Genomic DNA, 23,120 nt, shown 5'->3' with positions numbered 1-23,120 from the left:
ATTGAACCTGAAGGGCTCGCTCGCGTTCTCTGAGTGATTACTCATTGCTGACTTGGCTGCCTTGCTAGGTCTTCGACGTGGCTTTATAAGAGCAAGTCCATCTTTAAAAATGTGTTGGTATTCAGTCTATTTAGTTCACTCAAATAAATAGTGATTGATTTTAATAAATAATAATTGGTCAAATGCATCTTCAACCGTAAAAAACGCACTAACACAAAGTCTAAAAAATGACCTAGCACAAATGCATCTTCACCTTTAAAAAATGCGCTGGTACCTAGCCTATTAAAATAATAATTTTTTTTTTTTTTTTTTGCAAAATAATTAAAAAAAAAGTTAGTTTTAATTTTAGATAGGATTTTTAACCAATCTTATCACGCTATGTGTCATTATCCGAAAGTACTATTTGTGGATAGATTTCCGATAAGATTTTCAACCAATCCTGACGGGTCATATGTCACTATCTGTTTACAATAATTTAGCCAATATTTCGATAAGCTTCCACGTAGCCATTTTTTTTCACAAAACTGTATATGAAAGCTTTGGTTGAAAATGTTGAAAATATTGAAATGTGGTGTAAGTTGAAAGCTGATGGTTAGGTATTTATAGAAAAAAAAAATCTGTATTTTTAAACCATTTTTAATATTTTTTTATTAAATTAATTAATATGGACATTTGGATTTGAAAAAATTCAAATCCAACAACCCAGATTTGGACACGTGGCCAACGGTCATAATTCTAACCGTTTTCTATTTTTATTTTTTTACATTTTTTTGGGGCGAAAAAGGTAGCATTGTTAATATGAAAGTTTCATTAAAATTTACCATTCATCTGCCTCTTATGAGATAAACACTTTTTTGAGAAGTATAGTTAGAGTTGCTTCTATTTTAGGGCCATGATTTTGAAAAAACACTTTCTTTTTTTCTTTTACCAGACACAATTTTTGCTCCAACTTTTTTAAGAAGCTGCTTTTAAAAAAAATTATACAACTCCAAATTAGCTCTTAATCTATTCAAATTATAATCCTTGTTGAGTCGTGATGATAGTTATTACGTTGACAATGTTACGCGGTAAGACAGTATATGGTGAGTATATGGATTCTAAGATGACGTTTAGAATCTTGATTAATCATATTTTCTTATAGGTTGGGTGTTGATTTAAGTAATTAAGCTATTAGATACTCGACTAGTTTTGGTAAAATGGGTTAATTGATGACGTTTAGAACTTCACATGGTTTGAGGCTTTTGGAGCATTTTAACTGAATTATTCAAGGGGGTTTCTATGTATTTGATCATTACTGACATTGGACTGAGTTTTTGTGAATTTAAAAGTTAATCATGTAAAAAAAAAAAAAAATTGCTTAACTTTAATTTGGATCAAATAATAGGGGCATGAATATACGAAGGAGTCATGGATCAAGTAGTCTAGCAAATGACGATATCTCATTCGACTAGACCAAATAACTACATGTAAGCATGTATAAACTGAAAATCTTGATGAATTCTTTGAGTTTTAAGATTAAGAGCTTGTTTGGAACTGATTATGTAAGAAATATTTATATGTTCATAAGTGTTTTGATAAAAGCATTTCATTATAACACGTTGAATTTTTTTATTAAAAATTCACTTGGAAGTGTTTTTTTAGTACATGACATGTAATTCTCCAAAATATACTTATACAACCAATAATCACTTCTAACTAAAATATCAAATGCAGTCATAAAGTGTTTTAACTTTCTAAAAGCAATCAGAAACACAAACATAGTCTAAGGATACACAATAGCACACAAAGGCATGAGTCTACTATCCTCGATCACTCTTTTATTACTAGAATATTACTACTACATGTTAGAGGTTATGACATTTTAGCTTTTTTTTAATAATGCAAATTGCTCTGATATTGTCTTCAACTTAACCATCGCTTCTAATTATGAGAGTATTTGATCCACAACTTTACCTAAATAACATTCTATCACACCCAAACCACGTATCTATGCGGATAGACACAAAACACCCTCCCATGGCCACCACCCACCACCATCACATATAATGACTCCACCCCTATCGCCCGCCACCTACAGGTACAGCACCCAAGACCTTCTCCCTAATAAGTTAGCCCCTCCAAAAAATATGACTATGACATGACGTGGAAATCAATGAAGATGACATATCCCACCAGACCAATAGGGTACATGTATATAATTGATTATGGTTATCACACCCTTAATTAGTAGCATGCATGAGTGATCACTGATCATCGGAAGAGTTTTTGTGGATATATTTCCAACCTCTTTCGGCTCCACAAACTTACTTACGTAAAATAAATGGAAGACTTTGGATGCAATTCTTAATTATGAATATTCTTTTATTGAAATCTTACTGATTTTTAATTTTTTATCGAAGTCCAAGAAATTAATGTGATAATTTATTTCTATGTATGTTACTATATTTTTTTTAAATTAAAAATTGAAATTTATAGTTGTTTATATTAATGAAATTTTAAATAAAAAATCATAATTTGTGTGAAAAATATTAAATATAAATTATACTATTGTGTGTGTATATACACACACGCACGTGGGTACACACACACACACGGGTACATTCTTCAAAATCACAAAAAAAATAAAATAAAATTAAGCTTAATAATATTAGTAAAGTTTTTCGATTAAACTTGACATAGATACATTCTCAAATCAAAGAAAAAAAAATATACCCATATAAGTTTAAAAATGGATTAGAAAAAAAATTTGAATAGATTTTATATAAAAAAAAATTGTACATTTTACATATAACAAATTTATATATTTTAGGAGTTTAATAAAGGTGTGAGTATTAAAATTCTAAATCAATTATTAATTTTTATTTTAGAAAATTATGTCATTGACATGTGAATTCATCATTACATTAATGCTAAGAACTTGAATCAAAATCTAAAAATTAATAATATTTTAGTCAATGAATAACTAAGGACCGGATTTTAATTTTTCCATAATAAATATACAATGATTTTAATCCACCCCATCGTTTTCGAAGAAAGATGCGTTGCGTGCTCAGCCAGCATGATCCAGGATGAATTGTCAAGACTATTGAAAGAAGCAAATGCCCTTCGGATCATCGATGTTATGTTTCCACTTTCCACCAAGGATAAGGTACAACAAAGCGATAGATGTTGTCAATCTTTCCAAGTAAACATCATATTACTTTAAGTTTTTCTCCAAAGTTAGTAAACTCCTTTATAAGTCATGCATCCTTGATAAGTTTGATAAGTCACTCTTATATTTTCCTATAGTACTGTGTTTATATTGCAAGGTGCTTATAACTTAAGCTAGTTAAAATCATTTATTCTTGTACTTGAAGTCTTGATTTCGATTCCTCCCGCCCTTGATATCACTATTGCTTGTATAAAAAAAATTGCATTTATATGTACGACGCCGTTTTGAAATTTAGAGTTTGTAATAGAAAGATAACTATATGCATAAACATGTAACCACAAATCTATAAGAGAATCATGCACTTGAGATTTTATATTTGACTCTTGACTAGTGCCATTATCACTTTGTATAAAACTATGAGCATGAAATCCAAATTTAATTGTTGGTTAGCGCTAATGGTCCTTTTAATCTTGGACCCTCCCATACGTGCAACTTAAATTTGGCTGGTTTATATTGGACGGTATCGTTACGAAACATTCTAACTTTTAGGTCGGTTTTGGCACTAGCATAAATAACTTGTTTAATGTGATTAGTGCATTTGAGCTTTTGCTCTGGCCAATCTGTTGGTATAATTATGTCCACAAATAATAGTTGCCCTTCAAATTAGGTCTAACGTCTACAATAATATTGATCGTCCAAAACCATCTTTGTTAATTTTAGTTTATTTTAGAGAACAAATTTTTAGACTATCTTTTGTAGACCACATTATATAACGGTTGATAGTTGAACCTATTCTTTAAATTATTAAAAAAAAAAAAAATCCAACCATCAACAACCACATCATATGTTATATAAAAGATGGTCTAAAAAATTGGTTTTCCTAAAATTTTCCGTTCTCAAATATTGCTAGCTAGCTGGACCTCTCCCGATAATTAAGAAAATGTTACATTTCCTTCCGTCGCTATCGTTTACAGAGTCAATAAAATAGATTGAATTAGCTCCAAACATCAAAGCTTTGTTTGACATTTAAGATTCAATTATTTTCAATAGGTAGCTAGCTAGCCACCAAATTACACGAAGTATAATTCATTGCTTCATAAAACAAATTAACCATTATTCTGTCACCCAATTCACTGACTGTTGATAATATATATGTGGTGTAATTCAACTCTGTATGAGGAGAGGTGATCTTGTGTGGGGAAGCCAAATTAGGGACATGTGAGGGGTTAGGACCAAATTGTTGGCCCGGTTAGCCTAACAAATCAAGAGGTGGTGGGGTGTGTAATGTTATTTGTGTCAAGGGCCAGACGAATGAGGAGGTTTGGCTTCTAGACCTAAAACTTTCTCCTTTATAAGAGCATGCAAAGTCTCTTACTTTTTCGGTATGCAACAACACTCCACATCCTCACACGCCTCATGAATGGCCTACACTTGTGGCTATTAGGATTGTATTTACGTGAACCAACATGCTTTGATATCATCATAACACTAACTAGCAATAGAATAATAACTCAACTCCTTATAAGGACACCCAATGCCTCTTAATTTTCTGGTTCGAGACTACACTTCATTTCCTCATAACAAGGCATCAAATTATCAATCAAGTAGACTTCAAGTTGCATTTGCATATTATGCATCAAATTGATTGGTTAACAACATAACAAATCAAAGTCCAAACGAATAACGCACGTTGAGTGCTAGGGTTTAGGGTTTAATTTGCATCGTATGCACCAAAGAAGATTATGTATGGGAACTACCTTCCTGCTTCATAGTTCGAACCGCAAGACACGAATCTTGTGCTTGTTAAACGAATCACAATCTGTTTGAACTTTGAACAATACACGTAAATGGAGACCTAAACTATGACAAGAAACAAATAATGCGTGTTTGTCTAAACTCGAACATGTCCTTATTTTCTCAGCATGCTAGTCCTCTCAATCAAGCCAACCCTAATTTTAATACATGCATTACAAGTTCATATAATACAGAAAATTACGTAAATGCATGCATGGTTGCGTATGGCATCTCTGCCCACCCATGCTTTCAAATGGAGAATTTGTGTTACTTGTACGGACGCCAAGCTGGATAGGTTGACCATGGGAAAAATGGGGTTGTGGCTACATTATCTTCTGAAGCAAGCAATAATTGGAGGGTTTGGGTGGTTTCGTGAGAAATGTGACAGGTGACTTTTGAGTCTTGACTATTTGTGTATTACTTCGCCGATCAAGTATTGACTTGTTTGCGGATAAGAAGCACAAGCAACAACATTTGGTTGGATGGAGAATATTTTTAATTACTCTCTCTGAAATTTTTTTTTTTTTTTTTTTTTATATGTTGAAAAACTGTCAATTTAGATTTGGAATCCATGTGGAAAGAATCTTGTGTGAAAGTCAAGTTCTCAAGGCAATTCAAGTGTCTATTAGAACCTCATTAGTTGCGTATTGTATCAACTATCAAGTGCAAATTAAACATCATAGGAACAAATTCTTGATAATTTCAATTCAATTTTCAATAAGATGAAAATCAATGGAAATTCTCTTGCATACATTTTTATTCATGAATGAACGATTGAGATTTAACTAATTAAACTTTTTGATCAAATCTCAACCGTTCACATGTAAAAAAAATGTGCGATTGAGTAAAGCTCATGAAATTATTGCCTAATTATTGTGGAAAGAGATTCTCTCTGGATCTCTTTCACCAAGGTCATCGGATCAAGTGATCCGAGCCTTTGAAATTTCATCCAACAGCCCACCTGTTTTGATCCCTTAAAAACTATAATAATTTTTTACCGTTAGATGAAATTTCAAAGGTTCGGATCATTTAATCCGGTGATTTTGGTAGAAGAGATCCGAAGAAAATCTCTTTCCCGATTATTGTTTCTATCAGGCCCACCTTGGAAGACAGCCTACACAGATCCTTGGTCTTGGATTGTTGACACTGGCAGGGGCCCATTGCAAACTTGATTGGTTTGTCAAATTCCTCACAAACCACGAATAGTTTTTACATGGAATTATTCAGAAACCATGCATCTAGGACCAACCCTAAAAATTCACCCAATAAGTAGCATAAGGACAGACTCCTCATATTTCCAACCTAAGCATAATGCCATAATGCTAACGTTTTAGGTTTGATTTAAAGATAGTTGGGTTCCATCATAAAATCAATCGGTAATTTGGGGAGTAGCTCAACTTCTTATAAGTCTTTGCAAGGCCAACATGCTCTGATAGCGTGAAAAAAGTTGAGTTTTCACTATAAAACCATTTGGTAATATGAGGAGTAGTTCAACTTACTTATAAGTCCTTATAACTCGTCCTTTCTCCCATCTATATGAGATTCATTATCGACATAATCATGTCGTTCTTAAATATCATTACGAAATTTCTTGATACTACTATTTGGATATAATTTAAAGATTTTATGGGACTGCTTTTGTTGCAAATATTTTCACTAAAGAAAATGTAGTTTCCTTCGGATCCTAGCATTACTCTTCCGCTTATAAATATTTGAGTTTAAGCATCGAACTTATGAAAGATATTTTCTTGCAGGAATCCATCATGGACTTATGAGTGTTAACTTCTCGTGTAGTTGCCGTTGTTTCTAGGACTCCCAACTAACACCTCACATGCATACACTGTTTTAAAAATCTCTGCCTAGGGTCGCCTAGATGTTAGGCGACTGGCCACCCCCTTCTGATTAGCCTCCAAGCATTTGAAAATTTAGAAAGTGCGCTTAGACCCGCTACCTGCCTAGGCCACCCAAGACCCGCCTAGGCACCTTTCTAAATTGCAACTCTCACATCAATAGAAAATTGATAACTTTCATTTTCCATTTTATTTTTTCAATAAAATGTAAGAGACTTGTCAAATACTTGGATGAGTACTCATTATATGTTTGTTCCCCATGTTTTAAATATTTTCTAATACTTTATAATCTACATGTAATTTTGTTTTGCAATTTATGCATCTTAATACAATTATGTGTTAAGTAAATAAATAGACACCTATTTATACAATATATAATAATTTACTTCAATCCACCTAGTTCACCTAGGCCCCCGCCTAAGCTTCGCTTAAGCCATCTCCAACCAAGGGCTGGCCAGAGGGCTCGTTTTAGCCCTCTGGCCTTCCAAGAAATTAATATTTTTATGAATAGTACAGGGCTATATTTTCTTTCATCTCCAACCGAGGGTCAAAGGGTCATATGGCTAGTTTTAGCCCTGTCACAAAAAAACCGTCTCCAACCGAGCGCCAAAGGGCCATAGGGCCAAACATAATTTATTATTTAAAAACTACAACTGAAATTCAAATCCAACGACTAAGTGACGTTAGCTAGCCGTTGGATTTGAATTTTTTTTTTGCTATAAATAGGTCGGATATTGGGTTATAATTCACACAACTTTGAATTCAATCTATTTCAATTCAATCTCTTTCAATTCAAGTTTGCAATGAATTCCAACTTTGGATCCTTTTCGGATTCTAATTGGGGGTCCTTATCCAATTCCAAATTGGAAGAAAAATGGGTGCAAATGAGACAAAAAGATGAGGAGTCTGATGAAGAAGTTTAAGTAAGGCGCAACAAACACAACAGAGCAATAGCCATGGCTGCGGCCATGGTGTGTCAGCCAACTAAGGAACAACCTCAATGGGGTGGCTCTGTTCATGGTCACTCTTACAAACCACGAGATAGAGCGATGATGCATGCCAATCTGATGAACAACTACTTCAACCCTAACTCGGTGTACACAGAAGAGGATTTCAGACGTCGCTTCCGGATGAGGCGTAATGTCTTCAAGCGTTTACTTTGTGATGTCCAGCAGGTTAATCCATATTTCAACAAATGCGGGACAGAGCAGGCCTTCCTGGTTTCTCACCTCATCAGAAGGTTACTATTGCAATTTGAATGATGGCTTATGGCTCCCTAGCTAATTCGATGAATGAAACCCATGGTATGTTTGAGTTTTCATGCCTTGATACTCTTGAACAATTATGTAACACAATTGTTCAGGTTTACAAAGAGGAGTACCTCCACGAGCCAAATCAAGAAGATCTGAATCAGCTTCTTCGCAAAGCTGAAGACCGTGGGTTTCCGAGCATGAAAGGGTCATTAGACTGCATGCGCTGGGATTGGAAGAATTGTCTCACCAGATGGCAAGGAGGCTTTAGCGGAAGGTTGAGAAAACCAACTGTTGTGTCAGAGGCGGTTGCTTCATATGACACATGGATCTGGCATGCTTTCTTTGGAGTCCTTGGATTCCAAAATGACATTACAGTTCTCAAGCATTCACCCCTCTTCAATCGCCTGATGAAGGTTAAAGCACCTCAACTTGACTACTACATCAACGACCGTCAATACAATATGAGGTATTACTTGGCAAATGTCATTTACCCAAAGTGGGCGACACTTGTCCAAGCAATTCCAAACCCTAGGAATGACGCGGAAAAGTTGTTTACCTTACACCAAGAGGCATACCAGAAAGATGTTGAGAGAGCTTTCAGTATTTTACAAGCACGATGAAAGATCATCAACGAACCGGTAAGAGGGTGGAGTTGAGAAAATTTGGACTCCATCATGATGTGTTGCATCTTATTACACAATATGATAGTGGAGGATAAGCGAGATAGGTATACTGATGGAGAGTCCGATGACGACCAAGAAGATCCAAATAGGTCAAGAAGGGCTCGTGCAAAAGTATATGATAGGCCGAATTTTCCTTTCAATCCAAGAATTGGTAGTATCTCTATAAATGAGTACATGAGGCACTATAGAATGATACGTTCCTGTGCCACAAACGTATCTAGAATAGGATCTTGTTGCACATCCATGGGCCAAAAGAAGCATGGAGTAGGCATTTAAGTTTTATGTTGTTAAACGTTTTTTAAAATGTTGTTTAAGTTTCATGTTGTTAAATATTTTTTTTATGTTGTATAATTTTTATTTTCCTTAATGATATTTAATGTTGTTTCATATTGTTTAATGTTGTTTCATGTTACTTAATTTAATTTAATGTTGTATAATGGCTTAGGAAGTTATAGAAAAAAAATAGAATTTCAAAACAATATGAAACAAATTTTGTAAAATAGAATTTATTGGAAAAAAAATGGAATTTAAAAAAAGAATATGCAACAAATTTTGTAAAATAAAAGTTATAGGAAAAAAAAAAGAACTTAAAAAAAATATGAAACAAATTTTGTAAAATAGAAGTTATAGAAAAAAAAATAAAAGCTATGGGAAAAAAATTTTGTAAAAAAAAATAAAAAATAAAAAATAACGACTAGCTGACGTCAGCTACCCATTGGATTTAAAAATTTGTTTAAGAATTTATGTCGGATATAACTGACAGGATTAATAACAATGATGTCGGTTATATCCAACAACAATTCTTAAATTTCTGGCCAGCCTAGGGCTGGCTGGCTGGCCGGATTGGGCCAGCCCTTTGGCCCTTTCAGATTCCATGGGGCCCACAAGCTCTCTGGCCTAGCCCTCTGTTGAGGACGGTTTTCAGGCTACTTTCGGCCTTCTGGACCCTTCGGTTGGAGTTGGCCTTAGCCACCTAGGCGCTAGACCCCAGCTTGCCACCCGACTAACACCTAACGTTTTCTAGAACCTTGTTTGCACACAATGCTAGCTCCATAGATATATATAGTATATGGGATTGAATTCAACACAAAAGTACGCTTTTGATTATTTGAGAATACTAAAAGTCCAATCAATGACTATCTTTGTTCTTTATGATTACTTAATTTGTCTTTAGTCTAGGTTTTTGTATTTTTGTTTTTTACGTCCCGATCCTGACATACGTCCATGATCAACACGTGACGTCACCATGTACCCGTCTATCTAACATACCTCACCTTCGAGATATGGACAAAGCACAACTCAAGATTCAGATTGCATAGTAATTTTTTGTATACTTTATGGTTACATCTAACCTCCCCATTAGACTACCTATATAACCTAAATAAGGATCAAGCCATTCGTAGTTTACCATTTGTTAAACTCTGAACTTTTCGTAAAACACTTTCTAGCAAAAAAAACATAGAGTACCAACACTACACATGTGCTTTCCAACACCATTCCACAATCACATCAATCAATAACACATACAAGACACCAAAATACAAGGCTAGAGCAACACAAATCGGTCGAAGCCTACATCTCTGAAGAATGTGATTTCAAACCACTCAACGAAATCCAATAACATCGGGTTTTGGACCACTCAACGGAACCAAAATACCAAGCGGGATTCCGGACCACTCAACGGAATCGCAGAGTAAAAGGGATTCCAAACCTCTTAACAAAATTTGAATGAATACGATTCCGGACCACTTAACGAAATCTAAGGCAAGATACGATTCCAGACCACTCAAAGGAATCGTAGAGCATGAGGGATTCTGGACCACTCAATGGAATCCAAACGGAGCAGGGAACTGAACCACTCAACGGAACCCCAGCAGAACCGAATTCCGGAACACTCAACGGAACCTAGTGGAATTCCAAGAAACATAACAACTGCTCGAAGAAACAAAACATGAATCAAGTGCACAATTTACAAAGGCTTAACAAAATGAAACAAAGCACAAGTACCAAATTTAGAACGGGTCAACGAAGCGAGAAATGAAACAATATCGAAGCAAACAAATCCCTATGACAATGGGTTAACGGTCCACTACTGGCCCTCGCATTTCACAAATATTTTCAATCCACAAATCGTATCACATTTCATAACAATAGATCGATGGTTAAATATAAAAATACATTTTAATAGAAATCACATTTAAGAAAACCAAGTCATGTCCACAAAGAATACTAAATACGAAAACAGGGTAATAACCATATCACATATATTAAAGTCACTTACTAACCAATGTAGACCCCCTAGACTTCACTTAGTTTCTAGAAGTACTAATTTTAGTATTTAAAATGATTCGAGAGATGTTGACCAAAAGTCAACTCTCAGTCAACGGTGGGGTCCAAAACCCTACGTGATTTGATCCGAAATATCCATCCACAAATTCCCAATCCGTAATACCCAAGAGTCTCATTTATCTTCTAGAACAATATCCTATAATTTCGGAACGATTCGACAGTCATATCTCCGCCAATTGCTTGAATTAGGTAGCGGTTAACAATTAGTTTTACAAACTTAAAAATTCAATTCATCAAGATCTGTACGTCGGATTCCTGATCCGTTACTTTCTATTGTCCTCAAATATTACATATAATAACATATTAAAATTTGGTAACGATCTAATAGTTGGATCCTCGATTTTTATAATGATCAAGTGGTGGTCTCTAACAAAAATATGTTCAACGACGGGATTTCATCAATCGGATGTCACATATGAAATCAGGGTATTGAATTTAGCCTAGAAAGATAAAGTTGGCCCATTGGTCACGCGTCGCCGCATGCAGTGGTTTCCGACAAATCAAAACCCAATTTTTCGACGAACTCCAAAATTTACCAAATTTTACAGGATTGTAAAGCACAACAAAGGGAAGAACTACTTGGGCCGAAATCCAATTCAGTAGGGAAACACCTGAAATCATCCTCGATCTGTTGGAAACCCTAGAAATGGGTGTTCCTCGATTCGTTGAATTCGCAGCTCCGCCACCCCCAAACTTGTTTAGGCTATGTTCCTGGACTTAAGAGATGCCTGAGGGTGGTGATGGTCACGGAAAACCTTTCAAAAATGGCAGATTTGTTGCCTGCATCCACGAAGCCCTCGACTTTGATTTTCACGAAAAGACAACAAATCAACTCGGGTTTTGGGTGGAAATGGAAGAAGAGTTGATGCTTAGTTGCTTCCAGGTGATGGGTGGCCACAAATTGATGGAAAAACAGCTTGAAAAGGCGTCGAAAAACATGGTGGGAGTCAGGTTAGGTCGTACAGGAAACAGGTTAAGGGATCCAATACTTCTCTTTTCTCTCCCTTCCCTAATTTCTTTCTTTCCTCATTAGGCAGCCCTCTCTCTCTCCATTCCATCATTTCTCTTCTCTTCTTCTTATCATAGCCACACATGTGGCCCCACAGATCATTGCTCTAGCAAATCTGGATCCTTCCAGATAATGTTTAAATGACCATTTCACCCCTGTCTTTGCTAGTTTATATCTCATTCTAAGCTCCGTTTGGTGAACGGTTTTCGCCTACGTGCTCGTGAGGTTGAGCTCTGTCTAAATATGTAAATAAAAGTCACAAAACATATAGGAATTAACTACGTCCTCGGAAAGTCCGTTTAGTTCATTAAGGGCGTTTTCGTCCTTTTACTTATCGAAAAAAACTATACGCTGTAATTATAAACGCGTCAAAACTAAGAATACGAAATACGTAATTTTAAATAGTGAAATTCGGGGACGAGATTTCACATAAGACCTCTCACTCACAAGTGAAGAAGAATACTACTAGCCCGTTGTACTAAGTGACCCATTATGATTACATAATTGATCATGCTATGCTCCATTGAGCACAATATAATATTGAGCTAATTACATTTCACAACCTTCAATTTTGGACTAATTTTTAAAATGAATAAGGTAGTTTTAATTTTCTCATATGGCTCCATATGATTTTGAAATCGTATGTTCGAGTTTATGACTGTCTAGTCCTTCATTAAATTGATGACATGCGTGGCAAGTGCGAGCCCCATTAATGAGCTAACGTGGTGTAGAACACTGATCATCATGGAGCTTCAACTTCTCCTTAATCAATTAATGCTTTATGTATCAAGATGACAACCAATTGCTAGACACTACGTCCAAATTGTGTAGGTGTGGCTTCTACGGAGCCTAAAAACTGTGACATGACTCCAATTAACATAAGACATTCAAACAAATAAAATGGATTAAACGATACAATTTTTAAAACCTCAAAAGTGCGTTATAAAAAATATTGAAACCTAATCTATTTTGAAACCCAACTCAAAACTAAAAGCAATTCCACCATTGCTTATTGCCTTGGGGATAGGCAACCCAATCCACTCTCCCCCCTCCCCAAAACACCCCAGCCCACTCGGGCAATTGGACCCAAGACGAGCCCGATGGAGAAGTCAAGCAATAATCGTGTCCAATGCCTTGCCTATGTGGCGTAAGGCTGACGTCAGTCACAACTTAAATTATTAAAAAATTATAGAAATTATAAAAAAATTATAAAAAGCTAATTAAAAATATAAAAATTTATAATATTATTTTTCCATAATACCTAAGACCAACTCCAAAGGTGGGCTAAAAGCCAAATTACCCCCCAAAATTTCCCCCCAAACCCACTCCAACCCAAGGGGAAATTTTGGGCTAAATGCTAAATGCTAAACCAATGCCAAATTCCCCCCAAAATTTAGCCCAGAAATTGAAGTGGACTCCACCCAATATTTATCGGAATTAAAATTTTTTTAGATTAAAATGTTCATAAAATTAATTTACGATAGTCTACATATTTATTTTAAAAAAAAAATTAATTTAACAAAAAAAAAAGCCTAAATTCATTCTTTAATAATCCCGGGCTAAAATTTTAGGCTAGAATGGTTGGAGCAGAAAAGCTGTTTCTGGGCTAAAAGCTAAATTTTCCGGGCTAAAAAATTTGGCTTTTAGCCCAACCATTGGAGATGGTCTAACCATGTTCTTCCATTTTACACTACATTTCAATATTTTCAAATACTTTTAACTAATCTTTTATTATTTTCCGAAATTAAAATAAAGTTATCTTTATTATTTTATAAAATTAAAAATAAAAAAATTTTAATACGAATTGTCTACGCGGTTTAGGGGCAAAAATGTACTTGAACAGTTATTGTTCATTACAAACGGTTACTGTTCATTTAAAGAAATTGAGTTGCTTATTACCCAAAGGATTTCCTACAGTGTTTTAAAAGATGTACAAATGTAGGTAACCCTAAATATACTTATACCAAAATGTCGTTAATATATAGGAGATAGATATATAGGCCCCCCACAACAATTCATGTGACAACAATGCATGTGACATAGTATGACGTAAAGGTTTCATGATGATGATCTTCGAGTAATCTTCACGGGTTTGAATCAGATATACACACCTACAAGTTGGGTTGGTTGGAGCACTCGAGTGTATGAAATAAATAGTTGCAGAAGATAAATCTCTGTAATTATATATTGTACCTCCAGGAATGGCCAGAGATTTGTCAGCAGGCCAATACATATTCACTTGGCCAATGCCCGTTTACTGTTAAATTACGTACCCAAACCTGCAGCTAAATTAAATATAAAGAAATTTAACCGTTTGAAAATGTGTAATAATATCTGAGCTTGACTTAACAATATCACAGGAGGGGCCAGCTCTGATGAGAGTGCAGAAGCAGCAAAGGGTATAATAATTACGTGAGACATGAGAATTAGGGTTTTGGGGTTTTTGGTTTTGTGTGATTTTGGAAAGGTTGCAGAGAGGGACAAAAGGCACGGTAAATAAAGTATCGGTTGCTGAAGAGACCCCCATTTGTATCTAAAAACTCCTTGGGCTTTGTTCATGTTCTTTCTCCATCTGTACCTGTATCAGCAGCAGTAAGAGAGAGAGAGAGAGAGAGAGAGAGAGAGAGATATGTAGGTTTGAATTAAACGGCAAAGATTTGCTTGAAATGGTGAGAAGAGTAAGTTAAATTCAATGGTCAAAACCCACTTTTCTTTGTTTTATGCAGTCAAACTCAAAGCTACTACCTCTGCATGCATGTAAATTTGTAATGCAAGGCTAGCTGTGATACAAGTTGCCAACCCTATAAAATAAAAGAAAAACTAATGAAAAATGTTTGAAAACTTTAGGTTTTAACAATAAGGAAAAAATAAAAGATAAAGTGAATAGTAACAAGATTAATTTTTTTAGTGTAAAAATGTGGTTTTTTATTAAAATAAATAGTACCGAGAGCTTTTCGTTAAAGTTCCCTAAAATAAATGCACCAAATTTTTTAGAAAGATGATTTTCTCACACACTTTTTATTTTTTATATAAATCAAATATAAACAACGGCTAAGATTAAAAAAAGAAAAAAAGTATGCGAAAAGCTAAAAAAGATATGTGTTTATTATTTCTTTATTTTTTTTCTTACATGTTCTGATGCAAGACAAGTCAAGAATCTCAAAGAGACAGGTAACCTAGAAATCACTCAACCAGGAGCAAATGATGAGTCAAGGGTCTTCAAGAGACGGAGGATAGGTAACTTGGGAATCACTCAACCAAGAGCAACGAAGCTTGCTCGACACTACTATCGCGGATTCACTCACACGACCAATTTATAAATTCACTAATTGATGATTAATTTTTAGTACATAAGAAGCACTTAGGGTTCCAAAAGCGCTTTTTTAGTAGATAACTTAATACTAAGGATTATAGTTACTAGGCATTTAATTAAAACATGATTTTGAAAGATGAAAAGCCACCAAAAACATGTTTAATACAGGAACATATTAACTGTCGTGCACTGCATCATGTTCTTTTCCAATTTATCTTCCAAGATCAATTATAATTACATCTCAGTTTTGTAAGAATAAAATTTATTTTTTTATTTATTTTTTTTATTTATTTTAATATTTTGAAACAACAATTCAAGTGTAGTGATAAACGTTTTTAATTACTTGAGCTGTAACAAAGTCCATTCCAATATAGAGGAAAAGTTTAACAAGTAAAAGGGCAAAACTAGTAGTTTGTCCAAAACAAATTTAGGATGTGGCAGTAGAATTAGCCCTTGAAATCAGTGGAAATTTCTGTTTAGAAACAAAAATACAAGAACAAAAGCCCAGAAGAGTCCTTAATCAGGAAATTGATTTGATTTTTGAATCCCAAGAAACAAACTCTCATTATATATGCAAATTGTCTCTCCTTGGTTCTTAGCTTGAAAACGACATCACCATATTCTTCTATTAAAGACCACAATTATACCCATCAGTTTTTATTCCATTCTGCGACCACTCCCTCGATGTAAATATCATCGCATCCGTATCCCCATTCTTCATACCTTCAGGGCACTGTTCAACAGTAGTTCTAGTCAACCCTATAATACCTCCGTCCCCTTCTACTTCATCTTCTCTCTCTCTCTCTCTCTCACCATGGCTCAATTGGTGGATGGAACCTTGGTACTACGTTTCATGGTTCTCATGGCTGATCCAGCTGGTGAAGTAGTTGGCAGCATAGCAGAAGAAAAGAGAGTCATGTGGTGGTAGACGTCAAGGCGGTATCTCTCCTGAGCTTATTCTTTTTATGTAATTTTTTTGTTTTTTCAACACTCCACGAAGAATTTTCGAGTTTTCTTGACCTTGCAAGCCCGACAAAGTGGAAGTGCAAGTCAAGATAGCTCAATATGCAAACATCCCATCTCCGCTTCGTGGACCTTCTTCTCCCCCTTCTATCCCTCCTGAGCTATTTATCTCCAACTGCGCGGTCTTGCTTGAGTTGCAAAGATGTTAATGTAATTTCTTTCGTTTTTGTTTCAAATGTATGAAATGCTTTGTCTTGTGAGATAATAAAAGCTTGAACGGTCTTCCATTTCATGTGTAATATTTGTGTGAAACAGTTTAATTTACAGTTTGTTTAATTTAGAAAGTGAGTCTAGCTTTTCTTTGGCCAAATTAGTCAAGTTGTTAGATGTATGATCTCGATGCTATCACGAAAAACCTAGTGTAAACTTCAAAATCTTTTTTTTTATCTTGATCGTGTCGAACTTTAGCTCCTTAATTAGCGAAATGCGGAGAAAGCAAGTTATAGAAATAGGAAAGTCTATCTTCTTTTATTTTTGACAAACGACCCTATGTTTTGGCTTTGTAGTTCATAACTCATATTCAACCTCCCTAAAAATTTCAATGTGACAGTGTTAGCTTTAAAAACAGGTTCAAGAAAGTGAAATAAACTTCCCTATTTTTCTAGAAAAAATTGTGGTTAACCTTGAACTATATACTAATTGACACACACTAATATTTCTCTCCGTTTATAAATGGTGTGTTTCAGGTTTGACTCACAAGAATCCAATATTATTTTTCTCTACTAATTAACATTTTGTTTCCACTTATTATTATTGACCTATTGTACGGCTTAACCCCTACTAAAGTAGAACATTGTTGTTTCAAATAAAAAAAGAAGGTTACCAAGTTATCTAACTTGGTAACTCATAAAAGTGAAAAATAGGCAGAGGGGTGTATGGGAATCAAATACCATATAATCAAATCTAATTATTAGGTAGCGAATTACAATGGATTGTAATGTTAAGCTCATGTAATTTTTTTTTTTTTTTTTTTTTTTTTTTTTTCATATGTGATGGTAAATGCAAGGGAACTCAAACGTGTTCTTTTATAATGTCGGTTGTTCACATTTTTTTTTTTCTAATCTAACAACATAAATTAAAAAAAAATATATATATAGTTATCTCCATTTCAAGCTATAGTTACAGTCGATGATCAAGAGGTCATGAATGAGTCACACAAACTACTCTAGACAATTAGACTACTGAATGACGTAAATTGTTCACGTTTCTTTCATTTCAACCAAATAAATACAAATTAAATATACATGACGTTTTCCAGTTTTAATCAATGCTTTTGTTCGTTACGTGCATCGGTCGAATAGAAAATAAACACGGAGAGAAATAAAACATAGTCGTGGTACTACCTTTTGATGTCACAAATTCGAGTGTCAGCTCTAGATTTACGTGTCACACAAATTCTCTCAACATCTCAGATCAGATGTGTCCAACTGTCACCACTTTTCACTACTTTGCTCTTTTTCAAAATCACACGATGAAGTCACTTCTTCACATTTCACCAAATTTGACAAAAGAAAATGCAAAATTCATAAACAACAAATATGTACTACCATCAAAAGAAATTTCACATCTATCCCGTTGTGATATGTCATTCGTCGCCCTCTAAATCTCACACCGAAAATCGTAGTCAATTTGGATTTCATGGGATTTTAATAAACTTTTTTTAAGTAACAGATTTCAAAGGATTTTAAAAGATTCTCAATTATGTATGGATTTCGTTAGATTTATATGGATTTGTATGGATTTCTTTTGTGGATTTCTCAAGATTTGGACTTCTTCAAAGATTTCTTAGGATTTTACCCTTAATCATAGACTGGGAGACATCTAATCTAAATAGGATTGCTATCTGGTAGTTCATTATCATAATCTCCACAATAGACCAAGAAATACTAATTGACGAGTCTACTGCTTACAAAGTGTAAGATTGTCGCGCACTAATCTAGAATCAAATAACAATGAAACACAAATTCATTTCAGAAAAGAACGAAAAACACTGATATAGAAACCTGAGAAAAAGTGGAGGGTGCTCCACGAATACTATGATCAAGTAGAGTTCGGATTTCTTCAATTGGGGGAAGCCGAGCAGCCTTTTCCGTTAACAACAACCAAAATTCAATAGAGCTAAGTCCTACATTCCCGCATTCAATTTCCTACATAGTCTAATAGCAATAGTACATTATCCAAATTCAACAGAGCTAAATCCTACATTCTCACATAATATCATTAATTAAATTAAGCACATCATTCATTAAACATAATCCAACATCATTCAGTTAACAACAAGTATGAATAAGCCAATTAAACATAATCCAAAATAAAACAAACAAAAAAAACTAATGTATCATGAGTCATATCATTTCAAATTATAGCGTATCCAATTTGACCTTTCTTTTGGTGACATCTTCAGAAATGTATCCTTTTTGGTTTTAGTATCGAGCAAAGCAACCGCTTGATAGCGAGTAGGTTCATCCAAATTTGGGGCTTCCTTGATGACATCCCATATAGAATTTTGTCTCTCTCTATCCTTATCCCTTTTCTCCAATAGACTATGGACTCCTCGGAAGTCAGTGGCAATTGAACCGAGAGTAAGTGAAATATTTTCCATAATTCTAGCTTGATTAGTGGTCTCAAATGATCTAGTATTCCCTTGGTATTGGGTTCTGTTTCGTTTCCTACGGTTGGTGATTTCTAGGGGAATCTCTAAGCTAGTGGCTTGAGTGGGTAAGAATGGGGATGATTGATCGAATGATGAAGTTTGGTGTGATTCTTGGTTTTGATTTAGTACAAAGCCCCCATTTTCCTCATCGTAAAACAAGTTCTCTATTCCAACTTGTTCATCTTCCTCTGTTCCACATTGTCTATCTTCCACTACAAAAGTTCTTGCATCAGTTTCCTCACCCAATCCCAATGAGTGTTTTCCAGTGGCAGTTGCATCCCCAAGTACGATTTGCAAATCTTCAAAGTCATCACAAGATTTTTTACGAATGCTTCTTTGGTCTGGGTGAGCCTACAAAATAAACAAGAAAATCACAATTGTTCAATAAACTATAAGTATACATTCAAGTTACATATAATATTTTAAATAAAAGCCAAGAAGCTCACCCTAAAGTATTCTTCCCAAACTTCGTCATCAGCAACAAATCTCTTTGTGTTTGCATCCCACCCAAAGCCAGAGTTGCTTCCCATAAGTTGACTATACTTTCCATATTCTTTCTTAAAATATCTCATTCGACTTGTGTAATGCTTATAAGTTTTATTACACTTTAGTCTTTCATTAAGTGCCGGAAGTATTCTTGTTGTCACAATATCCTTGGTTAGCAAGCCATTAGCATCACGCCATCCACGCAATGTAGCTTCAACGAGCAATTGTAACAACACTTTGCTCTCTTCCAAAGTCCAAGCGCTATAATCACTTTTGGCCTTCACTTTTCCAATTTCTTGTTGTTCGTCTCCCATTTCTAGTTACTAGTGTGATGGAAGCAGTAGCAGTAACAAAAAATCAATTCAGGACATACTTAACAAAAACCATCCGAATCATATAATATGCAATGTGTTAATAAAGCAACAAAGTACCTTAATTAACCAAACAAATACAGTAAGCTCTAGTCTAATCATAATAACCAAATTCATGAAAAAATGATAATCATAATAACCAAATTCAATACAACAAACAAAACTAGGGGAAAATATTCAATCTAAACTCTTAACAAATGAATAGAATAATACGAATGACCTGTGAATGATCATTTGCAGAAACCAAAAATCAACGCACCACATCAACATCAGTCGGAAAGAATCTTCAAAAGTTGATATATACAAAAAGAGAAACAGTTTCCTCAAGCAAGAGAAACAAGAATTTTCCCAACCATAAGGGATTATATAATGTTGAAGAAATCTCGTTATGGTTGAAATCATACAATAAAGAAAGGCATCAATTCAAGGATTTTCCCAACCATAAACGATTATATAAGAGATTTTAGAGCAAAGTTCCACTCCACGAAACCTTTGAAACTGCCCTCTTTTTTTATAGCGAAAAGAAAAATGGACTAGTGATCAAAAACTAGAATTTTGATCCTTAATTAACCAAACAATGATAATGGAGAACTAAACACAGATTAAGAACTAAACCCAAATACACTTCTAATAAAAAACAACAATTCTTGAATTCTCACATACCACGTATATTTAAGAAATAATAATAAGGGAGTTTTAACAAAAAGCCCACGGTACTGTTCACTTTAACGAAAACCACATTTTTATACTAAAAAGTCAATCCTGATGCTATTCACTTTACCCTTTATTTTGTCCTTATCGTTAAAACTCAAAGTTTTCAAATCATTTTCATTAGTTTTCCTTAATAACCCATCAAATTTATTCAATCCCCTTTCAATTATTTGGAATAAAATATCCAAAGTTCCTCTCGGCTGGTTAAAAAAACATGCATATTAGCTAATCTATTGCATGTATATTAGGTTTTCTCTTTTCATTGCATTACATGTATCAGTTTTTCAAAACAATACAACTGAAAAATAATCAACACAAAAAGAATGAATTCGAAGAAGCTAGGGATATGTGGAACAAATGATTGAAAGGAATGCATAGATATATATGTATGAGAAGGAATGCATAGATACATACATACATACATCTATATATATATATATATATATATATATATATGAGAAGCTAGGGATATACGGATTTGTGGAACAATTCGTATAGATATATATGTATGAGAAGGAATGCAGCAGTAATCTGTGAAACTAATCAACCATACCAAAATCATACAAGTTGGGAAGAGAAAAGCAATACCTTGAGGGGATAGAGGAAGACGGTGTGAGAGGAAGACTATTCCACTTCCGTGATGAACTTGAAAAGAAATCACATGGGGTAGGGTTGGATTCTTGATGGCCCTTTGTATATATACCATCCACTCTCAAATTCCTCAAAATCCCTCAGCCATTAAAATCCTAATAAATCTTTGACATTCTCACTACCCCTTGATTTGAATGTATTCTTTAAACTCTTAATCGACTACCCCTTGATTTGGGTGTATTCTTCAAAATCCTCTTAAATCCTAATTTGACTACACTATGATTTCAGAATCTTTTAAAATCCTCTTTTAAAACTCTAATCGACTACATCCAGATTTTAAAATCTTTTAAAATCCTACCAAATCCTAATTTGACTACACCCCCTAAGTTATAAATGACGACAATCCAACTACCTCTTGATTCGCTAATCTAATCAGTTATATGCTCTCATACATTTTATAGGGCCTTGGAAGAAACAAAGCCTTACTGAGTTTAGGATTGCCAGGCAATGCATTCCCCTACTAAGATCAGTGATCCGTGCCTTACCAATGTACTTCTTAAGATCAATTCTAAGGCAAGAAACTACAGGTTGAATATCTGATATATATTCTTTAATAAATTACAGACCCTATTGTTTTCTTTTGTTTGTTATTTTTATAGCTTGGAGGAATAAATTCTTTGTTGGCAATAGAGCACTCCTCGCGTGTTCCTTCTACAGTGATTTTGGGGATGGATGTCTCTCATGGGTCTCCTGGTTGATCAGATATTGCTTCTGTTGCTGCGGTAATTACAACTTCCAGTTTCTTTTAAAATATCCATCAATCTATGAATGGTCATTTTGTTAATCCTTCAATTTTTTTTGGGAGTTTTAGGTTGTTCGCTCTCGAAGTTGGCCACTTATTTCAATTTACAGAGCAGCCGTTAGCCTGTTAGAACAGTCCTAAGCTGGACAACTATACAGGCCACTGGAAAATGGAAATGATGCTGGTATTATCAGGTATTTAAGCAGGGAATTTAGTATCATAGCAGTACATCACATATCAACAAGTATAACTTTAAATGAGACCTGATTACACTATATTTTGTGAAAAGTGTGATGTAATTAAGAAGAATTACGGACTTGTGAACTTCATTTATTTGAAGTTCATCACTCACTGCCTAATTCCTGTATAATCCCCGTTCGGCCAAGAGCATTAATGGACTGAGTGTTTTCTTAATATTCAGACGGTCAGATTTTATTATTACAGGCTTACCAGTGTAAAACTTAACCACTTGTAATATTCACTTCAATTGCATACCCAAACAATGGTGGGATGCATGTATTTATAATAGTTTCATGATTACAGATTGGGTTTGAAAACCCTAGATACAAGGAAAGGATTACAACCAGAAAACTAAGGAAGAGAATTACAACCACACGTTCAAAAATACAACAGAAGAACAAATACTAAACATCCCTAGAAACTAGGAACGGCTGGAACGATAAGAGTTTGAACGAAGTCAAACTCCACAAGTTTCGGCAATCAGCTTAGCATGCTGATCTTGTCTAACAGCCCCCCACAAGCTGACAGGCTGTGGAACAACGGGAAGCTTGGAGACAAGGGACTGAAATCGAGACGAGGACAAGCCTTTGGTGAATAAGTCTGCAATTTGATCTTGCGAACAAATGTAATTAACCAATAATTGACCACGAACAACCTTCTCCCGAACATAGTGATAATCAACTTCCAAATGCTTGGTACGTGCATGGAAAACTGGATTAGACGCCAGAGCTATGGAAGAGATATTATCACACCAAATCTGAGGACGATCCAGATGCAAATGCAGGTCCTTGAATAAAGACCGAAACCACGATAGTTCAGCGGCAGTGTATGCTAACTGCCT

General features: G+C 34.7%; 2 protein-coding genes across 2 annotated transcripts; one reads left to right on the top strand and one right to left on the bottom strand.

The window, feature by feature from the left end:
- The first annotated feature begins 7,751 nt into the window (after window positions 1-7,751).
- On the top strand, window positions 7,752-8,668 carry LOC137709160 (uncharacterized). The gene is made up of 2 exons (XM_068448277.1): window positions 7,752-8,015; window positions 8,159-8,668. Exons 1-2 carry the CDS (start codon window positions 7,752-7,754, stop codon window positions 8,666-8,668), a joined length of 774 nt encoding a protein of 257 aa, XP_068304378.1.
- A 10,107-nt stretch (window positions 8,669-18,775) lies between these two features.
- Window positions 18,776-19,878, bottom strand: LOC137709159 (uncharacterized protein At2g29880-like). The gene is made up of 2 exons (XM_068448276.1): window positions 19,525-19,878; window positions 18,776-19,429 (listed from the first exon to the last, which is right to left on the bottom strand). Exons 1-2 carry the CDS (start codon window positions 19,876-19,878, stop codon window positions 18,776-18,778), a joined length of 1,008 nt encoding a protein of 335 aa, XP_068304377.1.
- Window positions 19,879-23,120: the final 3,242 nt, after the last annotated feature.

The sequence above is a fragment of the Pyrus communis genome, chromosome 11, assembly GCF_963583255.1.
Source record: "Pyrus communis chromosome 11, drPyrComm1.1, whole genome shotgun sequence".
NCBI classification, from domain to species: domain Eukaryota; kingdom Viridiplantae; phylum Streptophyta; class Magnoliopsida; order Rosales; family Rosaceae; genus Pyrus; species Pyrus communis.
This window is presented reverse-complemented; position numbering and strand designations above follow the sequence as displayed.